The sequence below is a fragment of the Calidris pugnax genome, unplaced genomic scaffold (genome assembly GCF_001431845.1).
Source record: "Calidris pugnax isolate Ruff unplaced genomic scaffold, ASM143184v1 scaffold9, whole genome shotgun sequence".
NCBI lineage: Eukaryota > Metazoa > Chordata > Aves > Charadriiformes > Scolopacidae > Calidris > Calidris pugnax.
In genome coordinates, this window is record NW_015090778.1 from 4536236 (window position 1) to 4560497 (window position 24262).

The 24262-nt window shown below is 45.7% G+C and overlaps 1 protein-coding gene across 2 annotated transcripts in view; it reads left to right on the plus strand.

Annotated features, from left to right (window-relative positions):
• The first annotated feature begins 945 nt into the window (after positions 1-945).
• The window catches only part of TMEM104 (transmembrane protein 104), a 44663-nt gene continuing 21346 nt past the window's right edge, over positions 946-24262 (plus strand). The window contains exons 1-7 of one of the 2 annotated variants that reach the window (XM_014954019.1): positions 946-1057; positions 3035-3156; positions 5103-5184; positions 6095-6197; positions 6599-6679; positions 11081-11180; positions 11974-12082. In XM_014954019.1, the coding sequence (XP_014809505.1) occupies positions 1013-1057; positions 3035-3156; positions 5103-5184; positions 6095-6197; positions 6599-6679; positions 11081-11180; positions 11974-12082 (642 nt within the window). In that variant the 5' untranslated portion in view covers positions 946-1012. The remainder of the gene's footprint in view (positions 1058-3034; positions 3157-5102; positions 5185-6094; positions 6198-6598; positions 6680-11080; positions 11181-11973; positions 12083-24262) is intronic. The other variant, XM_014954026.1, reaches the window with a different exon arrangement.

Genomic DNA, 24262 nt, shown 5'->3' on the forward strand with positions numbered 1-24262 from the left:
CCGTGTGCCCCCTGGTCGTGCCGTGTCTTCTTGAGGTTGGCCCCAGGGGTGTGAGTGGGGGTCTGTTCTAAAAAGGGATGTTTGGCCCCTTCTTCCAAAGGCTGGGCTGGTTGTGGCCGGGGTGAGCTCTGCTGCCAGAGTCACTTCTGTCATCTGGTGTGACTGGGTGGGAGCTGATGAACCGTCTGGGTTTGTGAGGAGTGCTCTGAGCCTGCGAAGTTTGTGCTGAGGAGTTGTCCCAGTTGGCGTGGCTGAGTGGGAGCAGAGGTAGAAGTATATGGGATTTGGTAGAGCTCTGAAACAATTCAGCGATGCCTAATTACTTATGTACTCTGAAAACTTTCAAAATGCTTGAGTTCTTCCTCTCCCCTGTAGTTTTTCTAAGACGATGTGAAGTTCCCTAAATAATTCTGCTTTGGAAACTTTGGTACATGTAACAAAATTTCTTGGGTTTTTTTTCATAGGTCCAGTATTTTCATTTATCTGCTGATTGCTTTACTCGAGATTATGATGAGAGATTGTAGGCTGGTTTTAGGCTGGTTTTTTACAGCTTTGATTTGCAGGAGGCACATGCTGTCTAAGAGTAGTAGCTGTGTGAGAGGCAGCAGGATGAGATCATCCCTAAGGCAGGCATTCTTCCTCTTGAGCTTTTAGCGTCTGAAACAGCCCCTCTGGCTGTTTGAGGAAGGTGAAGTTTGGTCATCGCGTGCTGTGGAAGGGCAGAGCCTTTTGGTTACTTTTAAACTAGTTTAACAAGTATGAAAACTTTTCAGTAGAGTATTGAACCAGGTGTTGCTGCTGAGTGGGGTATATCTGTCCGAAGTGGAAGATCCTGCTGAAATCCTCTTTTGTTCAAATATTAGAAGACCGATGTCCAAAAGCTGACTCCTGAGTTCCTCCTCCTCCTTCCGACAAAGCTAACACAAACTTTATGATGCTTCCCTAGGTTAAAGGCAATAGAAGTTGAAAACACCCTCCTCGCTTTGCTCTGAGCCTTCCCCCTGTCTTCAACATGGCTGGTGGCATTACTGACACAGGAGAGCTTTACTCTCCCTACGTAAGTACCACTGTTTTGTGGCTTTGTTCAAAAGTCTTTAAAAAAACCTCTTTTTACAACGTGTTTTCATTTCCTACTTCCCCATGGACATAGCCTCAGCGCTTCAAAGGATGATGGAGGTCAAAGCGTACTTAAAAATACTTAAGGCTTCTTGTTGTTGGATTTTTTTTTTACATTACAAATCACCCTATGTACTGTAAAGGGACAATGTCTGCTTAAGGAATAATTCTAGAAGTGTTAAAAAGAGCTTCAAGCTCTTGCATCCTTCTACCCGTTTTCCTTACCTTTTGTTAATGCTTCCATGAACCCAAATTGTTACATGAAGCTCCCATAAACAGAGGGGATTGGGAGATGGAAACTGTCTGGCTTTGCTTCTCTTTTTTGGCTTTAAGAAATTCAGAGGGAAATGTTATATAAAGTTTACTTATTTGTAGGTGTTGTAGTAATTTGTTTTAAACCACTTCACTCGTAACCAGTAATCAAGATGTTTCTTCCTTGTAATGTGGTGGCCTATGAAATTTCAGAGCCAATTACTGCTTTACTGGAAATACTGGTTTTCATAGCCATGGGTGTTCATTTAATGTCAGCTCTTAAAAACAGCGCTTTGCAAACATTTTTTTTTTTCTGAAGTGAACTCGCTAAATAAACCAGTCCTGAAATCTGTGTGTTGGCTTTGAAATACTTTAAAACTTTCAGCCCTGTGTTAAGGATTGAATTTAGAAGAACTGGGTATTAGGCTGCAGAAATAGGTCACAACTGAGAAAACAGAGAACAAGACAGTAATGGGGACGTCTGGACTCTAAAGGATTAGTGTCACCTGCTCTTAAGTTATGTTAATGTTGCATGTATTTCCTCAAGTCTAGCCTCAAAGGCTATGACTCTCTACTCTTTCCCTGAAGATGTCTAGTCAAACTGACTACACAGGCACCATTCTCATCTCTTTCTACTTGACCAAAGTCAAGGAAAATCACCTGAGGTGTTTTTTCAAGAGTCCTTCACTGAAGAGTGAGTCACGGCCCTGGGCACTTGAGTTGTGCTCAGGGAATGACAGCTCTGCTGCCTGAATGAAAAGAACTTTTCCTGCAAGCTGCAATGGCTGATTTATATATATATATTATATTTTTTTTTTTCGTTCTTCTGGGAGACTCATCAAAAGATGAATTTACTGTGCTTATGTCAGTGAATGTAGGGCAGGAGTGCTCACAGGGTCTCTGGGGAATAGTTCTCCTGATATTAATTGCTCCACACCCAGAAAATTGTACTCGGACACAGTTCTTCAGTGGCTCTCCTCTAGAGAGACTCTGACCTATATATAAAATAAACTCAAAAACCAAATTCGGGGCAATTTTTGATCTTGAATTCAGCTAAGTTTATAGTCTGGGAGCAGGTAGTGTCCCTGACCAGAGGCGCAGTTATCTTTTGCCCCCGGGCAGAAAAAAGCTCATTGCCAGAGGGGATAAAATCCTTTCCCTTCCAGAAATAAAATCCCTTCTTCAGAGTGTGCTCAGCTGCCTGCTGGTAAAATGTCAAGCAGGCTTTGAATTAGAATTCTATTTGGATATTTCCTGCTTGATTAAGAATAAAGAACAACAAGAGAGTCTGAACAGTAACTCATGTCTGTAGTCATAACCGCTTAGCTTCAGATCAGAAAATGAGAGACCCCAGCCCACAGTGTAGACTCTTCTGGTAGAAGGATTTGAAAGCAAACAAACAGAAAGCTCATGTGCTTTCTAACTTTAAAAGTTGGAAAGCAAATAAATTAAGAAAAAAAGATATTTTGAGGAATATCAGTTTCTCCAGAGTTGTGCTGACACTCGCTTTGTTCCCTTTGGTTCTCTGTCCGCTCCTATATTCATTTCTAGCATGGGCTTGCTCAAAGGTTGCTCTCTCCACTTGAATCAGTGTGCATGTGAGGGGTCTTGGATGATCTCTGGCACAGCTGCAAAGTCTCACGTTGGATGATGTGGATGATTGCAGGTTGGTCTGGTGTACATGTTCAACCTCATCGTGGGGACAGGAGCCCTAACCATGCCAAAGGCCTTTGCGACAGCAGGGTGGCTCGTCAGCCTCGTTCTCCTGATGTTCCTGGGATTTATGAGGTAGGACGTGAGTACGTGTCTTTAGGGGGCTGGGGGGCTCAGCTGGGTGGAGCTGTAAGGACACTGCTAAGATTATTGCTGCTTTTCTGAGTGATCTTGGCCCTCTGCTCCTTGAGTGTTGCTCTCTGCAGTTGTGTTGCCTGTGGACCTTATTTGGAGGCATTTTTTGACTGCCAGCTATATGGTGCTACATCCCATCTCCTGACTGATGGGAAAGATGTTTTCTCTAGTCCGGAGACTTCTGGGACCTTTTTCCCAGCTTTCTATTTTTGACACTGTCCTGTGGATACATCCCAAGCTTCCCTCTGTCACAGATCAGTTCCCCAAACACTAACCAAGTCACAGCTGACACGGGTTCATTTCTCTGCGTTGTGACTTGCAGATGTGGTGCAGATCTGGTGTGTTAGTTTTCTCTTGGCTTCAGGTAAGGCTCTGGGCAGCTGCAGGAGTGTCAGGAAAACAAATTACTGTGTAGCCAGACCCATCTTATTCCTCTCACACACCTTTGCTGCTTGAGACCTTGGAGCTGGTCTCAGGATTTTCACGCTGGCTGGCTCTGAGCTTCTGCCCAGATGTCTCCTTGCTGGAGCAGCAGGTGGAGCTGAAGGCTGTTGATACAGCACTGATGTCTGAGTAGATATTAATAGAATTGCCATCTTCCGACGGGCTGTGAATCCCTGCTTGCTTCTTGCTTGCTTTTAAAACAAAGTCAAACAAAATCCCTTCCTGCTGTCTGTAAGAATGGAATTTAGAAGTTCCTGTCTTGTCGGTAACCAGCTCTGTCAGCCTGAATGTGCCTTTGATTTGGAGGCAGTGCTTTTTGGATCGTTAGATGCTGCTATGTAGAGGTGCTGTACGGCCAGTACTGACTGTAGTGGTGCTTCTAAGTTCCCCACCTCAAAGTTGTATGCTGCAAAGGCTTGATAAAATGTAAATTGTGGGACCGCCAGCAACTGGGAGCTTTGGAAGCAGTTCCTTTTAGGTATATTAGTTCAAAAGTGTAAATTAAGTGTATGAAACTCAGCACCAGCAGATGATCCTTCAAGGTCAGCAGAAGAGCACGAGCCTCCAAAACTGCACCAGATTAAATTGAGAAAACACAGCTCAAAGTGCTACATGCCTTGGGAGCTGCGTTGCCCTGTCGGTTTTTTCCGGTGCTTGTGACTTCCTCCTGCCCGCTGGGGACCCTTCAGCACAAGAAAAGTCTGTGTGGAAATTGCCACACGAGCCTCAGGACAGGGCTGCTTGCTTTTGTTCTTGCAAAACTAATCTCTCATTTGAGCTTGATAAAGGAGTCCAGTTCCTGAAGCAGTGAGAAACCACTTAAAGCCTTAAATAAGATTGATTTTGAGGTTGTGGGGTTTTTCTTGTTAGAGTACTGTTTTGTTTTTAGCTGAGAGAATGATATTCCTTCCACTGGTGGCTCTCGCTGTCTCCCTGGGCAGCTTCTCCCCTGACCTCTAGTGAAGTATATTTGCATGCACGTGTTATCTGCCCCTTGGTCTTCTGTCACTGCTTTGCTTCTGATGCTTTTTGTAAGATTCTTTAAGGGACCACAGTACCTTTGCCACAGACACTAATAGACAAGCTTCACAATATTACTGTGTTAGTCCAAGGCTCTAGAAAGAGGATGGTCCTCTTGCCACCTTCAATCCACAGAAACGCTAGGGAGGTGCCTTCTAGATATCTGAAGTGGTTTTTTTATATCTGAAGGTATCTTTTATTTTACTGCAATTTGTGGTCTGCTTGAACACCTTAATCTCAAGGACAGAAAGGAGCAGCAAATTGAGATGGAACACTACCAAAACTGCAGTGTGGGGCGGGGGGGGGGAGTTGGTGCAAAGGTTGGTTTAGTTTCTTTGTGTCTACAGATGAGAATAGTTCTCCATCTCTGTGCAGGGATAGTTCTTGACTACTATTGGTATCAATTGAATTTCTCTCTCTAGCTATATGACTACAACCTTTGTGGTAGAAGCCATGGCTGCTGCGAATGCCCAGCTGCGATGGAAGAGAATGGAAAAACGCAAGGTTTGTGTGGGGTTTAATTTTCCATTTCTTTCTTGTTCTTTTATCCTGTAGGACTCGCCTGAAATTCCTCTGCATCTTTGCCTTGCCTCATTTGTAACTCTAAAGGAATACATTTCTACTGTACTTAACTTTGCCATATAAAGCATGGCTGTTAGTTCCCTGTAGGGTTGCTCATTAAAGACAGGATTTTCTGCTCCTGCTTTGAAAAATCTCTCGTGCTGTTCACATTTCTCACTGATCGTGCTCTCCTTGCCCAGAAGCGCTGCTCAGTGAACGTGGAGAGGTGGCAGCCAATATATCGGTGCTGTTTGGAGTGTGCTGAGGTCTATAAATCCTTACTGATCTCAGGTCATTTAACTGGGACAAGCTGGAATGTCCTTGCTGCCGTTTGGGCTGTAGCCCAGGGAGTGGACAGTCCTTGCTGTAAAATTTACTTTTGGCTTTTGGATCCTGGCTTTAGTGGTTTTTCTGGATTAGTGCAAGGCATAATTGTTTGCACTGATTTAGATCCCTGCCTGTATGTTAGTGAGTTGGAATTATGAGGTGGAAGTTTCTGTTCTGACTGGCTAAGACTATATACATATGGGTTTTTTTCACCAGTTCTGCAGATCTATCAGAAGTTTAACTTCCTCGTGGCCCATATTCACTGCATGAATTGGACATTGTTGCAGTATGTGTGAGCTGCTAGAACAGCAGAGCCTGTCACTGACTTTGGCCTGCTCTGCTAGTACCCTCTGCTGCTCTCCACAGCATCCCAAGCCCGGGTCAGGACTCCCTGGTATTGCCTTTGGTTGCATGTCCTGCCTATCCCTGTTTGGGACCTTTGTTTGAGTTTCTGCAAGTGAGAGCGTGACACTAATGGTGCCACAGCCTGTACTGTGGGTAGCAGTGGTCTGGTCTTTAATTCCAGGAGGATGATGAAGATGAGGATTCTTCCTCTGGAGTATCTGACAGTGATGTTCTCCTCCATGATGGCTATGAGCGAGCAGAGACACGGCCTATCCTGTCAGTTCGTAAGTACCCAGTTCAGTTTTCACTGGATCTGAGACTTCTTTGCAGACAGTAGATTCCAGCAAGTGGAGCAGGACTCCTCTGTCCATTTCACCCTCAATTCCACATGTTCACATCCCAAAGCCCTTAGCACTTGCGAGATAAGACTCATTGAGAATTCAGTTCACCTTCTACAGTCTGATAAAGATCTTTTCCTTCTAGGTCACTAAGATGAGAACATCTTACTTTGAAAACACTTTTAAATAAACTTCAGCAGAGTAATTGGACCAGTGACTCTGCAGCTCTGGAGTCATACATACTCTCCTTCAAACTGTTGTTAGAGCTTCTTGAGTGTCTTCAGATAGTCTGGCCTCTGGGTTTATTAGAGGGATTTGCTGAAACACTTCTCATTTTCAACTTACAGAGAGACGTGGTTCACCCAATATCTTTGAAATCACTGAGAGGGTGGAAATGGGCCAGATGGCTTCTATGTTCTTCAATAAAGGTAAGTGATTCACATTTTCAGAATTCCCTTCAGGTCCCCCTGCATGTTATGTGTATGGCTTTTCCTGAAGTTTGCATGCTTCTCAGTGTGGGTTTGTATCCTGAGTTTGCAATGATTACACCCAGAAACGTCATTCCTTCTCTCTGGGGATTGTAGTCATTCCCTTATGTTGTGTTTCTATGAAGAGTATTTATGGGCCATATGGCCTGGAACCTGCCTGAAGGAGAGGGTGCTGTGGTCAAAGCAGAACTAAGCAAAATACCGCAGGTTATGGGCCCAGTGTAAGTCAGTGCCTTTTCCACTGCCCTTAACCTAACTCTGAATCACATCTGTCCTCCAGTCTTCTCTGTCTAAAGCACTAGAGCCCAGCTGAGTGTTTGCTAGTTCCATCTTGGTTGTAGCATTTGAAAATAAGGTGTTTGGGCTTCCCTGAACCCTGTAAGTATCAGGTTGAAGGAGAGAGACTTCTGGGGAGAGCTGCTGAGAATTGCCTGTGTCTGGGGTGTCACCAAGATAGCTGCTGGGATGTGAACTGCTGGAAGAGTCCCTGGTGTGCATATGATAGGCAGGTGTCTTGTCTTTTTGCTTTTAAATCTCTTGTATGCCAGGGAAAAAACTTGTAACTGTACTGCAATAACGCCATATCCATTGCTGTATACGACAGAAATGCAAACTACAGTGTTAGGTATTCTGAAATTGGGAAAACAGTACATTTGAAATGCTGTGCAGAGCCAGAAAATCATCAGACACCATGGTTGTGCAGTTTTGAGCCTGTCAGGCCCCATTTCTTGTGGAAAGTGACATTTTCTCTCGCTCGCTGGCCACCTTACAAAGACACGATGGGCTGGTTTTTTCCATTACATTACATCAGCTTTATGCCAATGTAAGACTGTTGCCTTTGAAGGGCAGATGGCCTTAAGGAATGAAGATTCTGTGAATTATATTATTGCTCATTTTAAAGTCCAATTGAGAACTTTATTTTTTTAACTTCCCTGTGCCTCTTCTGGGCCTTCTTAGATTTTACTGACTTATTGCTATCCAAATAATCCTCCTTGGATCAGGCTGTTGCTTTTCCAGCAATAGGAAAGGAGAGGTGATGCGAGTGTGGGGTGGAGACTCAGAAGCATCTTGTTCCTAGTCTTGTCTCTAGCACTGGATTGCTCTGACTTTAGGCAAGTTTTTTTGTGTGCTTTGCTGTCTGTAAAACACCATGAACACTTCCCTGGCCCTCAGTCATCCTCTGGTGAGTGATATTTGGGAAGTGCTTTGAGAGCAAGCACCGTGTACCAGAGCTTAGCAGCGTTGCTGAGTGTTCAGCTGCAGGAGGGCTGGGGGATCACAGGAGGCAGAGTGCTCCCATAAAGAAGTTTTAGAAGGCCTTTGCTTCACGGGGGGAGATGGGAATGACCCCCCAAGCCCCTCCGATGTGGGGCAGTTGTCTTCTAGACCTCTCTGCCTTGATGCTGGCTGCTGCTCAGCCAGTAGGGGGTGCTGGAAATGCACGTCCTCTCTCCCGGCAGGCACGGAGGGACGCTTCCTAGCGAAGTGATATAAACTGCTTAGGACTATAAATCTTAATCCCTCTTCTTAATGTTGCTTTAGCCAGAATTATCTGATTTCTGTGTTAGGGATCCTCCCAGGACCTACTCGGCCCAGTGCACGGGGATGAATCTCTCTGCAGGAAGGCAGCTGGAAGAGCCACAGACTGTAGCTTGAAACAACTTGTGACTTCTAGATGAGGTTTGCACAGCGAAGGGTCTGGGGCAGCTGTAACTCATTTGCTGCTTTCCCTTCCCCTGTGCTCAGCAATGAGGCTCCATCCTTACACTGTTGCTGAGTCCTAGTTCAGAGACACCCTCTGGTCTGTTGAGCAGTTGCAGAGAGAAGAGACAGGTACCTCCCTCTGCAGATCCTTGCTGAAGTGCTTCCTTCTGACAGTTGCACAGCAAGGTCTTCAATAAAGACAGTTGCTCAGTGACCAGTTGCTACTGCCTAGGGCTAGGCAACTGGGCCACACTTGGGAATTCCCAGCTTCAGGCACCAACCTCTGCAGTTTCACAGCTAGCAAATGTCTGGGTGGGGGTTTGCTCACAATGCACAAAGTACACATCCAAAGCCAAGGTGTCTGAGGGATTTACAGTTTTCAGAGGGAAGGCTGCTGGAAGCTTTGCAATAGACCTCAAAGCCTCTCATTTCTAGCGAGTTCTCTGCTCCTTTCTCTTGACTGATTTTTATTTTCAACAATCTGACAGGAGTTGAATCTGCAGTCCTGGGAGGTAAGCTGGGGATAAATCTCAATTTCAGGCTGTCTGCTTTCTTAAAGGAAGCTGCCTTAGGTTTAGGCTGTGAAGGGAAGGGTCTGTATGCTCTTTCAAAAGAGCTGGCTCTGAATAACTGCTTTTTTTATTTTCTTTTTTTTTAATTTGCAATGTTGGGTGCTCTCTTCTGGGACCGAGCAGTCATTTATTGCAATAATGGATTCTAGGCACATCTATCATACTGTTTCTCCACAGGAAGTCATTGATTTTTTTCCCGTTTTGTGTCCAGTAATGAAAGTATTGATCAGGGAGGGTCAGTAGCAGTTTATAAAAGAGCTAACACTAAAGTATTCCTGCCTTCGAGGGGATGAGTTTGGGAGAGGACTGTCACCTGGACTTCCCAGAGACAGAGAAGCTGGCACTGGAACAGGGGTATAGTGTGTGCTGGTGGTGCTGCTGTGGGTTAACTGGTATGTTAGCCTAATTTTGGGGGGGGGGGGGGAGGGGGGGGGGGGGGGTGGAGTGTGTCTTGCAGCTTCTCTCCTATGTCAGATTCTTGTTAAAATCATCAACCCTTTTTAATAGGAAATTGGAGAAAACTGGCAGGTAGTTTGTTGCCATCTTCAGAATGATGCAGAGATTCCTTAGCTGTGAAGCCATCTTAAATCTTTCACAGAGGAAGAAAACAAGAGGGAACTATATGAAATGATCTGACAATTTCTGCGAGGTCTTCATTTGTCTGCTTAGACAAACCAGGAACAACTCTCGTGCACTGGCTCAGTGTGCTGCTTTACAGAAGCAGAGAAGTTTTCTTGCTACTTTCCCAATACAGCCCTCCCTCTTCTTTTTTTTGGCGTGTTTTATGCTAAATAGGCTCAGCAGATTGAATAATTTATTTAAATGAGGGAGAATGCCTATTAATGTTTCCTGACATCCAGAGATCCAGGGGCAGCATGGTGGTAAGACAGGGTAAAACTTTGGGGTGTGCAGATACTGTAGAAATATTGATCCACATTCCTGCAGTACTGCTCTCCTTCTGTGGTAGTTGTCACATGCAAGGCTTGGAGAGGTGAATTGATTTGCCCAAGCTGCATTAGGATTAAGCATCAGGTGGCATCACAACTTGAGAGTATGGGCAGGTTACTTGAGCTGGTTTCCTTCAATGTCAGCTTCCTAAATGAAACAAATCTGAGGCTGCTTTTTTTTTTTCCCATAGCTCACCTGTCTCTGAACTAAAATATCTCCAGTTCGTTTTTCCTTGGTGAGATTTATACTGACTTGCTTGGAAGAAAAGAATCCTGGGGTCCCATCAAGCATTTCTTTATCCCTGTAGATTTCAGGCCTCCACAGCAGTGTTTTGTTGTGCCCCAGTAAGGCCATTCTCTGCACCCAATTAACTTGTGTAAGACATTTTTTTAATCTCATAGGTGAAGGCAGGACAAACTTTAAAAAAGAAAAAAAAAAAAAAAAAAAAAAACAACAAAACCCAAGAAAACAGTATGGGGCAGGAACAGCACACACTGTGGCAGTAGGGTGCTAAGAGGGCTGCAGAAAGAGTTCTAAAGCTTTGTAGATTTGAACCTTGACTCAAGTGGCTGATGGTAAGGAAACTGCTGAAGCAGCTCCATTTCAACCCTGTGGAACCTGAGCTCTGTGGGGCCAAGTCCCTAATGTGAAAGTCCTGCAGGTTTACAAGCAGAGGGTTTGGAATTGCAGAGGACTAAAAGCATCTTCTCTCTTCATTTCACTGTTTGTCAAGCCGCGCTCGCACCAAGTCTATGAGCATCAGCTTGATGTTTGCCTGTGGCTGTTCCAAGTTGACAGCTTCATCTGGCAGATGACTTATGTGAGACCTGTTGGGTCTTCACCAGCAAATGGAGGATGGGCTTGAACTAGAGGGCCCAGTGTCAGGGCCAGGTGTTGAAGGAGGCAGATTTGAGCCCTGAAGCACCTTGTGTCCCATCAGTTCCTGGGGCTAAGGTACCTAAGCTGCTGATGTGACCCTTGGGTACAGTTTGCTGCAGAAAGAAGTAAATCATGGAGGCAAATGGTGATTTGTTTTTAAGACCTTGAAAAAAATGTTTGTGTGTTTGAAGTGCAGGGTTTATTACAGGGTTCTGTACAATATTTCCTTTTCCTGCAGTGGGTGTCAACCTCTTCTATTTCTGCATAATTATCTACCTCTATGGGGACCTGGCAATCTATGCAGCGGCTGTACCGGTCTCTCTCATGCAAGTGACCTGGTAAGTGTGTTCACTGCTGTGGGGTTGTGTGCTAACATAGAAGAGATCAGGCTTTTGGATTCAATGGGGTGATAAGTCTGACTGGGATCAGTTTTACTTTCTGGAGTACAGAGTGGAGAAATGACTCAAGGACAGCTCATCGCTGGTGGGTGGGAAGGTGAAGTTGTTTTATATTCCCCACCCGAGTGCCAGCTGCCTGCCTGAAAAGTAGCTGACCTGATTTCAGATGAGTCCTCAGGTGTGAAGTGCTTCCAGCTTCGGCACCTTGCAAACATGGGGCTTGTTGCTCTCAAACCTATGGTTTGATTGCCATACTCTGTGCAATATTTTAGCTTCTCTGTCTTTTTGGGGAAGAGCTGAGAGATGTGATCCTTACCAAGCCTGTGACCAGCAAGTGGTGACATTACATGGGCTTAGCTCTGGACTGAGACCAGTTCCTTTCTCAAAGAAATAGATAATGAAAGAGATCAATTTGATCAAATCTGGGCTGTATTTGGACTCATCACCTGTAAATGGAAAATCACCGTGATCCATGTATGACCTAAACCTGCTAGCTCAGTGACCAAACTTGTAAATAACTGTAGGCAATCCAAGAATTTGCCTTTAAATGTGTGGTACTTGGTGACTTGCTGTGTTACACAGTCCTGAAAATGCAAGGAGAGATGGTGTTGAGGGAGGGAGGGGTGAAATGGACTCTTCAGGTCTCTGATCATTCCTCTTTCTTGAATGCAGGAGAGGGGAAGACATCTGCTAGGAGTTAATTACTGTCTTTTGTTTCTCCCTCCTTTCCCAGCAGTGCCACTGGCAACCATTCTTGCAGTGTTGGAGATGGCACAAAGTATAACGATACGGACAAGTGCTGGGGGCCCATTCGACGGATTGATGCTTACAGGCTGTATCTGGTGAGTTTCTGAAACTGGGATGACCGTTATTTCCATTTAAACTTCTAGTGTGTAGGGATTTTTTTTCCTGTAGAGATGATGTGGTTCAAGTGAAGCTTTTGGGTTTTTTTTTCTTTTTTTCCTCAAAGGCGTGAAGCTTTTGGTTCATTGTGGCCTTCCTGTCTGAATGCATCCTCTCTATTCTTGGTGACATGGCTGTGTTTCAGTTTGGTGGCCATTAGAATAATCCTTACGATTTTGGGTTCAAAGTAGAGTTTTGTCCTTCTTGTTCTGTAGTTTTATATTGCTTAAGTAGGTGATATGTCCATGCCAAAGATTGGAGTTTTTTTCAGTGGCTGGCTAAGTAATTGTTGCTTTGGGGTAATTGCTGTCAGTATACCCAAATATATTAAGCTCTCTTGAGTGCATTCTTCATGTGAATAAAACTGTTTATGCAGCAGGAGAATCTTCTTTTTGAGAGATGATGGAAACAGTCCACTTAAACAATATCCAGTGCTATATGCTGCTTTAGTAATAGCTTTCTGTCTAGTTTAGGATTTTCTATTGCATCTATTACTGTGCTGTGGTTCTGCTGTGAAACCAAGGTTTTTCCCAAAGGATGATAAACACTGCTTCTCTTGAGCTTGGGGAGAGTGGAGCGCTCATACCTGGAGACAGATGTCAGTGGGGCAAAATGAGAAGAGGGGAGTATGGAGGCGCTGCAGAGCGTGGCTTCTGTTAGGGCTCTCAGTGAGAATTTTAGGGAAAAAAAAAGAGTGAAGATGGCTGTATGTGCAGAGAATTCCAGGGGCAAAGCCTAATTGCAGCAATTTTGCAGTTTAGTACATTTTGGACCTGCAGTGGATCACATCCCTGAGTGCACTTATTCCAGCGTTATTGCAAAAGTAAGAGCTGGGCCTCCGAAATATTAGTGAATGTCAAAGCCTAGTTAATTATTTAAGAGAAATATTATTGCTTTATTAAATTGTGTCTTGGTCTGTTTCTTTAAAACTTCCAGAAGATTGAAGATTTCCTTCCTGAATTTCAATAACTCTCCCTGACCCAGCAGAAGGAGCTAGTCAGAAAAGGGAGACGTGCATTAATTACTGCCTGCATCTCTCAGATATTATGTCTATAATTCATGAAGATAATTGTTGTTAGGACTTGAAAAATTAAAAAATTAAGACTGTGTAAGCATTAGACTTGCTGTCTGTGTACATAACTCTCAGAGGAGCTTTTCCCTCTGCTTGTCTTCTCTTGTGGATTTGGAGAATAAATATCTGCAAAGTCCTTGGTGGTGGTTAATCCTTCCCTGCTCAGTAATTGAGATGAGGGTTTCAGTGCTTTGCTCTGCCATCCCTTGGAAGTAAGGAAGGATTGTTTGCAGGAGAACGTGCCAGTCTGTGGTGGGTTACTGGAAAGTGGGGGGTCCCACAGTTATGTTTAGGGGGCTGCTGGGTGTCAGCATTGCTCTATTTGAGGTTTTGTTAAGGTTTCTAATATGTCTTCCTGGATGAGTATTGGAGTAAACTGGGACCCGTTCTACCTCCAGCTCTGCTGGTCCCACTCTCTGCTTGACTCGTGTGGTTTTTATTCTCCAGAAAACAGAAATGATGGCATCTTCCCTAGAGAGGGATAAAAGATGTAATCATTTATAAAACTTTCAGACCCATAGCACTGATGCTGGCATCAAGTTTGGGCTGAAGGGACTCTGCTGGTTAATGCTTCTCCCCCACTATCCTGTTTGTGATGTGGACAGCTAGTGACCAGTAGTTACAGCTCTTAAATTTTCTGAGAGAAACCTGGGGATGGGAGGGTAGGGGTAGGAAGTCGCTTGGCTTCAAGCAAAAAACTTATTAGCAAAACACTGTAACTATCACCACAAACTTTGTCCAAGCTTTTTGTGTGTAGACATAGAGTCTTGAATAAGCAAGAAAAGCTGAAACCTGCCTGACTGAAGGGGGAAAGTCAACATGAAGGTGAGGAGGGGTGAGATGCATCAAGAGCATAGCTATACTCTCAGTCCCAGAAACTTGCTCTCTTTTCTTGACAACTTCTTTTTTGAATTCTTGCTTGTTAGAATAATTCAGGTTCCACGTTTCAGTGGACAAACAAGATCTATTTTTGCAGGCTAAGTTCCCCTGTGGCAAGGGGACAGATGGACACTGCGATCCCAAAAGAAAGCAGCTGAGTTTTTGGATCAGCCCTTTTGTCCTAGATGCCTGCCTCTTAGTTTTCTCACCTCGATTTAGCACTGTATTTAGCTTTAAGTGGCTTTTAGGAGCAAGATGGGTGGATGTAACTGGACCCTCTTGCCTATTCCAGTGAAGCAGGTCTCTGGATGTAGTGCTGTATTTCTTACTCTGTGCGTGGCCCCATAGAAAGCCTTTTTTGGACTACCAGGATAAATAATCTATTTGAGGTTTTCTGGGAAAATGGTGCCAATGGGAGCTCTCTTGTGCCAAGTACCACCAGTCTGCCAAAGATCTGTGCTGCTTTCCTCCTGTCGACTCTCTCTCCCGATGCTGTGTCGTCTTTTCAACAAAAACCATTTCAAACATTGACTCTTTGAGCTGGGGGTGGAGAGGGGAATAATGACTGATGTAAAAATCCTATTTCACGGTTTATTGTCCAAGAAGGCCTCTGGAAGCTGTCTCTGCTCTGATCACTGTGAATGGAAGCTGAAAACTATGTACATAATGAGAATATTTAGACAGATTAAATCCTTCTCTTGAGACTTGCTTGTCTGCTCAGCATCTTTATTGCTACTCCGAAATTTCACACCTAAGTGTGACTGCAGAGCCTTCAGAGACCACTAGGCCCCTATTAACCTTTGTCTGAACAAATGGTTATCTTGCTTCTTGTTTGTAAATTGCCTTGGAAAATAAAGGCTTGCAAAGCAAATAAGTGAAGGCAGGAAATACTGAAATAGCCTTTTGCTCCTGTCCCATCGCTTGCTGCAAATATTTGCCACCTCTTTGGGACTGGTGGGAGTCCTGGGGGGTTTAGAAGGAGAGCCTTGAGCCCTGCCGTGCTGTTCCACACCTGTGAGGGCAAGACCACGCGGGGCAAGTGGGCTGGAAGAAAGGCATGTGTTAGATGGCCCAGTGACCTTGTTGAAGGCAAGCGCTGATTACAGTTAAAGCAGATCGATGGCTTTCTATCTTGGCTTCAGATCTGTCACCACTCTGTCATGTCCTCGACAGCTGAAGTGACTCCCGAGTCCCTTGGCTGTCTCGGTGGCAATGCTAAGGACAGGGGCGAGTTCTCTCCATGCTGAATTTACCCCCCGATGCCGTTGCTCTGTAATGATTCCTGTAAGGCCAGCTGGGCATCTTCTGTGTAGGCTGCAGGGAGGGGGCAGCGGATTTAAGCTTCAGATCTTTCATCATAACACTTTCTTGTCTTTCTCTTCCAGTGCTGTAGGAATGTGACATGATAGTCCCTGTTTCTAGAAAGCAGATACTGAGATAAATAAGAGAGAGATTAAGTCCTGGGGATAAGCAGCCATTGAGAGTGTCTGATCCAAAATGCATTCATGACCTGGCAAACGGCGCTTGTCTTCTGCACCGGGGGCAGCCGTTGTAGCTAAAACCTCTACTCTCTTCTCAGCCCTCCTCTTCTGGCAATTTGGGGCATGGCGCCTTCCCACCATGGAAAGGAAATGGCTTAAATTCTCGGAGGGAGCCGTGCACCTTTCAGAGGAGGCACTGGCACAGGTACTCCTGGTAGCCTGGCTCGGTAGCGCGTCAAAGCTACCAGGTGCATCTGTTCTGTCTGAGTCTCTGTTGGTTTTTTAGCTGATTGGGAAAGGGACGTGGCATCCGCTTTTGCCGGTTCACAGATGCTGCAGTATCGCAGGCAGCCCAGCGGGTGCGGGCCGAGCAAAGATGGGAGCGCAGATGGTTTAATGGAGATTATCCCAGTTGGAAACGTGCTTGTGCAGTGAATAAAATGAGCGGGCTTGCAGGCGCTTACTGTCCCCTCTTCAGGAGGGGACAATGTCACCCCAGCCTGACGCTCTGATCAGAATACCCAGCGACCAGAGCAGGGCCGGGCTGCAGCCGCGGGAGGCTGTGCAGGGGGGCCGGGAGGTAGTCTGAGGACACGTACAATTCCTCAGTGCCAGCAGAACTTAATCGGCAAATGTGAAGGCTGAACTGATAAGTGTTGATGTAGATCCCAGCTGCCTCGGCGCGGTGCTGCTTCCCCGGCCCTCTTTGGCTGTCGGCTGGGGCGCCGTGCTTTGTGCCGCCAGTGTACGTGCTCTGCTTCCCTCCCCTGACTGTGCTGCACGTGTGCACGCACCCTCTGCTCTGGGTAAAGGTACCTGTGAATTTTATTGCCAAAGCTAGACCTTTTCAGATACATTGACCTGCAACAGGGCAGTTTTATTGGCTTGTTCAGTGTGTGAGACGCTTGTAGCTTCTCTGTCCATTGCTGCCTTCTGACCTCTATGGGCTTTCATTGTGGGTTTTTTGTTTTGTTTTTTTTTTTTTTTAACCTCCCAGCAGTGGTAGGAGGGGAGCCCTCGTGGCAGTACTTGAACATCCATGCTTGATCTAAGCTGTCTCTTGCCAACTGGGAGTTGGAGAAACAGAGCTGGAGCAGTGCTGCGAGCAGAGTGCTTCTTCCAAGGACACCTGGGTTTGCTCCGCTTGTTCCCTTTGCAGCAAGTGCTCTTCCTCTGCCCTGCCTTCCTCAGCTGTGCCCTGCAGCAGCATCCGGTAATAAATGGGTCACAGCTGCTGTCTCCTGGATATTTATTCTTACAGGTTTCAGTGTCTAGAGACCTTGAGATCCAGTGGTGGGGAAGGCAACAGCTTCAGTGGGAGGTGTCTGGAGCAGGGAGGGCTGATTTCACAGTACATCAGTCAAAAAGGTTTGGGGTGCTAGCCCTGGGCTCTCAGGGTGAGCGGGGGGAAAGGAAGAAAAGCTAATGGAAGTTTACCCTGCTGGTGTGAAACCATCATCTTGTTTAAGTAAATTGCTTAAACTGTAGCATTGTTACGTTCCAGGTTACCCCAGTTTACAGGAAGGATGCAGCAGGACTGGGGTACCATTAGCATGTCACCCTGCATATCCTGTAAGAAGTTATTCATGGTAAGACCCTCTTGCCAGAGGTATTGCGTTATATCCCCTACCACAAATGCTGTGATGAGTTTTATTATGATACTGGTATAGAAATAGAAACAAATGTACAAAAAAGGCAGCTGCTGCCTCTGTGCGTAGATGCAGTTCTGAAAGCCTTCAAAATAGGTAAAAGCCTCTCAAGGGTCCAGAATATTATGCCATTTCTGTATGTACAGGCACCTGGGTTTTGAGCTTTTGCTGTGGCAGGAGAGGAATTAGTACTGCATTAAGCATAAATATCAATAGCCCTAGCTGGCTGTTACAGGTGCCTCTGAAATACAGCTTTCCTTGGCTAAAAGCCCAGTCTCAGGGGCTGATTGGAGTCTTCTCATGCCTCATCTAGTCAGCTTCCAAAAAGTAAGGTCGGTTAAGTTGTTGCTTTGCTCTGAAGTAGTTGAAGAAGGACAGGAGCCAAGTTCATTTAAAATAGACGGTGTCTGGGTGTGGGACAGGAAGGCAATTCTTACCTTTTTATATTGTGAAACTAATAAGGTTGAAATTGGCACATAGCCTTGTTAATACGGCATAAATCCTGCCTCCTTCATCCTGGTCCATTCCTCTTCTGTGGCCTTGTCAATAAATTCTTTCAATTGCTCACTCGTCATATGCCTGTGGCGGATAAATCAGCTCTTTTGGAGTTTCCCACACCCTTCCGTGTTTCCTAACGCAAAGGGAACTGCAGATAATAACTGGCCTGGTGAATAAGAGCTTCTTCTGACCTGGCAGGAGGAAGAGGCAGGTGTACAGTGTTGTGAAAGTGGAATATAAACTTGTTGTACCGGTGACCTGAAAGCTGGAGTTCAGGTTCTGGTGTGTGATTTTTCTTGCTTTCCTTGTAACTGATTGCATTTTGAGTAAAAGAAACATCAGCCAAAAGGCAAGCCTCCCTGCTGCCACAGCTGGGTAGGGGAGTCAGCCTTTGGTACAACAGTGAAGCAACTGCAAGACCACGGATTGAAGCAGTTAAGTTTAAAGGATTAGTTTTGTCTCTTTTCACAGGAAAATCAATAGTGCAGGGGACTGGAATATGTTTTCTGCACAGAGCTGTCTGTTCACTTCACAATGAGAAGTGTTTTTTGGTTTAAGTGGAGCTTGGGTTGCACTGTCACTTGGACACTGAGCTTTTCCAAAGGGCAAATCCTTCCCCCCTGCCACCTCCAGCTGGCTGGCGAGGGCTGTGTGGAAGGGAAGGGAAGGGTGCTGTGCTGCTGGTTGTATCCCTGGCCAGATGTGCTGCAGGTGCTACCAGACCTTAAAAGAAGCAAGGGGGCTGGCGTGATGAGTAGAGGCTACTGGTGAGCTCAGATGCACTTGGCTTCCCCATGGATGAGTGTCCCACACACTTTAATGCTTGGTTTGTCTTATGTGATGATGGATGGTGGGCATGAATCTTGAAAGCAAGCCATCTGAATGAAGAAGTGGCTCTAGTTAATCTCTGCTTTTGTGTGCTTCCTGCAGTTACACACTCACCAACGCTGTTTATTGGGCTCCCAACGGAGTCACCCTGGCAAAGCTGAGAGGTCGTGCTACTGCTCTTCCTAAATAAAGCTGTTCTTTGGAGTAAGCTCACTTGGGCAGCGAGGCACCAAAGCTGACACTGTTCTCTCTCTATATCGGAGACCAAGAGGGCAGATGTCAGAACCGATACTGGTTTGTGATCACCCATGCACTACGTAAGCTGTAAAGGTTTAAAGCCTTTTATAATCTCTTTCTAAGACTATGCTGTTCCAGCAGACTCACAGATCTTCCATTTTTGGAATGGTTTTTTAGAAAATAAGTAATAAATGCATTTCCCCTGTACAGGGTTACACTCTGTGGTGGTAGTGACAGCACCCTAGAAACTAGAATTAGAGAAGACCTGTTAAGTCAGCTAAGCGCTCCCCTGGGAGATGCAATACAAGCTGCCTTCTCGACAGTGTATTTTCCAGTATTTTGTTTGGTGTTTCAACACCAGTTTTGTTTTTAAACAGAGGTCTGACCTTGCTGCTTGCCTGATTCGCATCAGCTTTTTCATCATGTAAGACAGCAGTCTTGATCTCTCCTCCCCTGAAATTATTGTTAGTTTCTTAATATGCAGGTAGAAAGCACCAGGGCTGCAGAACTGTGCAGTTATGCCTCTCTGAACGTTACCAGAAGCTGTAGAGAAAAGAGCTCTGAACACACTGGTATCTCTTTATATTCCTAAATAAGTCTGCAACTTCTTAACATCCTCCTAAATTGCACTTTATGTCTGGGTGAGATCACTGACGCTTTTGTCCAAAAATGTGGATTTTTTGGACTACATCAGCAAATCCCACACGTGGCTCATGCTTCTGTAAGCAGGACTATAAATACAAATAATGCAGCTGGGATTTATCTTGTAAGTTGAATCGGTATAATGCTCTCAGGCAGAGCTGATCTCTGAAGCCTGTTGCACCAGTTTGGTGTGAGCTGTAGAGGAGAAGGCAAAGGAGGAGGCTGGGAGCAAGCAGGTTCTCTGCTAGCCCCGGGCAACCAGCCTTTATCTCTTGCTTTTGTGCTGCTGCAAAGTAGGTACAGAGTGTGGGACACTTCCTTTCCCTTCAGGCAATTCCTGCCTGAGACAAGGATGGGGATAATGCTGTCCCTGAAATTACATCCTCCAGGCAGCTAAGAGTCGTGTGAAACTCAACTGAGAAGTTTGTAGGGGAAAAAGAGGAAAAATAACGGCTTTGTGGCGGAGGCACTGTTTGTGCTGTGGCAGATCAGGGGTTAGTGGCCATCAGGAACACTCATCCTTGCTGGAACCAAGTATCTCCTAACCCTGGCAGCTTGTGGCTTGATATGTTTGCAGGGCTCTCTGTGCATCCGTGTCACACTGCTCCGTCTCTCCCTCGCTTTACGCTGGCTGACCCGGGGGCCTTTGTAGTCAATGTAAATATTGTTGTAGTTGCCAATACCCTGCCAGGAGAGGCTATGAATATGCAGGAATTTCAGGCAGTGTCTATGTATAATGTTTTATCCCTTCACACTTTGTTGGAGGGAACTCATTAATCTCTTGTACCACGCTAAGGAATTGGGGAGGCAGGGGATGACTCCTCAAGGTTACCCGGTGTCGGGAGGGAGGAAGGCTCCTGTTTCTTAGCCAGTGGGAGGTCAAAGCAAGCTGGTGGTGGGGGGTACAGCCAGATCTGGCTCTGCAGCTCCTCTGCTGTCCTTCCAAGTATCACAAACCAACCATTCAGCTCTCCTGCATCTATCCACTTTGCTGCTTCCCTCCTGCTTGTTCAAATGCAATTAGAAGATGCAGAATAAGGGGGAGCCAGGGGTCAAGGAGGCGGTAAAGTGATTACAAGATGCTGCAAATGGCTGTGCCATAAATACTCCAATGATGAAAAATTAGATGCCAGTCACCTCGGGGTTATTGCTGGCCTCCATCTTTCTCTTTTTGTGAAAAATGATAATGGAAGTGTATTTACCCCGGAGAGTGCAAGCTTGCCGCTGGCTGTGATCCTGCACACCCCAGGTGTGCCAGGGACTGCAATCCTTGCACTGAATGACTTTCTGAAAACACTTTGTGCCTGGATTTCTTCACTTCACGAGAAGGAAGAACTGGTTTTCCAGGGTGTTCTTTCCAAAGTGGAAAGTTCCTTGTGCTCAGAGATGGGCCAACTCCAAAAGCAGGCTGTGGCCCTGAGTCAGGCTGGGGAGAGGAGAGCAGCACCCCCTGGGACTGCCTTGCCATCCGTGTGCTGATTCTGCTTTTACCTCCCAGAGCTGCTTGTACAGGCTGCTCAGTTGCCAGCTTGGTGTGTTGGATGCCCAGCAAGATCGTAGCTTGCAAGGACATTAGCTGGGAGTAGTGCACTTGTCTGCTGGATGGGCAGTCAAGATCGAAAGCTGGTGTTGAAAATCTCTGGATTATATTCAGATCCGCTAAAGCCAGTAGCTTTGGGGGGCTAGAGGTGCTTCTTTCCATTTCTTGCAGAAGGTCTTCCATTTTGGAAGAGGCACTGGGAGCGCTATGGCACAGGAACCATGAGAGGCATGTCCAGTTTAAAGGGTACCGTGGGTGCGGGTGGGTGAAATACCACTTGTTTTGCTGGCAAAAACCAGCCTGGCAGCAGCTGAGGTCTTGGTTCTTGGAGGATACCTCCTCCCTGCCTTGAGATACTGAGGAGAGAGGTGGGTGAGGGCTCCTTAGTGCCAGCAATATGCTTCGTGTGAGTTATGACTATAAACCTCTGCCAGGTGTCCCGAGAGCGGCACGTTAATTACCGGAGCTGCTGTGGCAGCAGATGCCTGCTGTACTCAAAGCGTAACTGCCCTTGTTTCTTTATCTATAAATATTCCTTGTGGGATGTCTGGCGGTTGCATCCTCCCTCCGTTGTGACTTCCTGACTCTAGAGGGATTCTGGAGGTTAAAATCCCTCTTGCCTCTCAACTTTTTTGAGCAATCCTTGTTCTGTGGCTGGTTTATCTCTCTTCAACCAACTTTAAGAGCTTCATAATTGCTTTTATGCTCATAACTTGCTGCCTATCAGCATGGCCCCACTGCAGCTCTGCCTCCAGCCTTGACAGGATGTGGATCTTCAGCTTTACTTTTTTTCTCCCCCCTCCCCAGCTCTCTAAAAAGCTCCTTCCTGAACAATCAGACTCCTTTCATGTATTTCTATTTGTGCTGTCCACTGCAAGGGGTAAAGCTTTACCAACGAAAGCTTGGATCGCTGCCTTCGCTGATGTGCCATCTGGCTCTCTAGCTTGAGATATGAGCTCATGCAGGAGAGAAATGTGGCCTTGTCACCCTAGTGAAGAGGAGGAGAGATGGCAGGGTGGGCACTGTGTTGCAGGAGACCCTTTTCCCTTTTCGGTGACATAGCTGAAAAGCACTGAAGCCCTGGCATGGGCAACTGGAGCCTGCTGCTGGGTGGTGTAGCAGTTGCCACAACTCAAAGTGGGTGTAGAGGGGCCACCAGAAGCTGCAGGTAGGTGTTGGTGTAGCTGCAAGTAGCTCTGAAATGTTACAAAGCTCTGCTTTCTTTATCTAGGAGTCCCAAACGGGAGTGGGGAAAGCACCTTGCATTTAATATTTCTCTCCAAAGTCAGCGCTAAAAGTTCCCTGAGGATGTGAATAGGAACACCAGTTCATATGAAACTCCTCTACTGAAGATGATAGGTCTGGTTCAAGCTTCCAGCCTGGGATAAAACCTCTGACCTGTGTCAATGCTGGTAAATCAAGTTTTGCTTTTTGTTTTTCTGGGTTTTTTTCCTAGATGTCTCTTTAGACACACTCTAGAGGAGAGTGTGCTGAGGTGGGAACAGAGCAGCCAGTCCCTGGATCTCCTAACATCTTGTTTGATCTCTGTACTTGCGCAGACTGGTTTTGTTGTACTGTTTTGTCTGTCCCTTCTAGCACTTATCTGGGTTCTGAAATAGCTCTGAGCTCAGGGACATCTCGCAGAAGCAGAACGGGTGTCAGAATTGCCACTCCTGACAGAGGGTATGAAGTGTCTCAAGGAGACTTTCCTTGTGCCTGAGCACTGACTCAAACAAAGCTTCCTCTGGGAGGTGATCGTTCAGTAGAGCTTGCGTCTCCCTGTGGGTATCTTGCTTTGCTGTGGGAATGCTGAATACCCCTAGTCCTCTATAAAGCACTTGACTCTCAGCTTTCCAGCCAAGGTGTCAAAGTCTACCAAGGGCAGAGATTGATTTTGTTGAACCAATAACTTTCTTTTTAAATGCCAGCTTGCTCCCCATTACAGTAGGGTTATTTGCTCTACTGTCTTTTGGGGGAGAGGTACAACTGCTCAGTTGTGAAATCTAAACATCAATTTCTGCAGAGGTGGAGCTGATACTCCCCTGAAGTAAAATTTGTGTGAGATGTTGGCACTTCAGTCAAGAGCCTCCAAGGAAGGATTTGTTTGGGGTGAATTTTGGTTCTGAATGAGGGCAAGGAGGGCCTGGAGGAGGGAAAGGAAAGAGTGGTTGGGGCCTCAGCCCTAAGGGAAGTGTTTAAGGGGAGGGCACCACGACATCTCTCTACAATATTAAAACTGAGGGATCCTTGCCCTGGTAACTGAGACCTATTAACTTCACGTTGGTATGATAGCCCTGTGCCACAAAAATGCATTTATTCAAAAACTCTTAAACTCTTTTTGCTCTGCTCCTGGAGTAGTTGCTGCATTTAGCAAGATTAATCTTCATGGTCTCGCTCTGCTCAGGTAAATACCCTGCTTCTACTCAACTATATGAAAGTTTCTGGGCTCTGACTCAACAAGAAACAGCAGCTACTGTTTTTAATTCACTACTCAGCAAGCACCAAAAACAGATGCAATTCCTACAGATGAGTTTGTGGAGCATGAAAACAAGCAAGTTCTGATGACAGTTATGAATGAAGCTGGCTTTCAGATGGTCCTCTTGCAAATACATGCAGGCAGTAGCCATAATGCTGTAACTACTGCATCTAATACATGCATCAGCTACGTTTGGGATGCTAATTGTGCTTCCTGAGCTGTATTGGCTTCTTCTGTACGAGCCGCACGCTGGGAAGCAGATGAAAGCTATTGAACTGTACTGGTTCAGAGTGATAGATGGACCCTTCAGGTCAATAAAGAACCTGCTTAGTCAATACAGCCCTCTGACTGGCTTAAAGTGTGTTTGTATGGGCTGAGAGACTCTTGGCATTAGCTGGCCATTACTGAGTGGTTGAGAGCTCTCTTGGTGGTCCTCTTGGCTGAAATTAAGCTGATAAAACCAGCCAGATGTCCTATTAACGCTTGATCTTACTTTTCCTTTTTTAAGATAAGCCAATAAATGAGGTTATGTAACCAAGTTTTAACATAAGAGCTTTTATAAAATATACTTTTAGAAATATCTAAATATATATATAAAAATATATTCCAGGCAATGGTAAATCCCAGCTAGTTTCCCCTGTGGCAAGAAGACTGGAGTTGACCAGCCTACTTTTCACTTTGAAATACTAAGAGCTGACAGGCGCAGAGGCTGGGAAAGCGGTGTCAGCTGAGTTGCCAGCTCTGAGAACCTCCCAAACCTTGGTGCCTGTACTGTTGTGGCTTGGCTTGGTGGGAGGAATGGATTTGAAGACCGTCC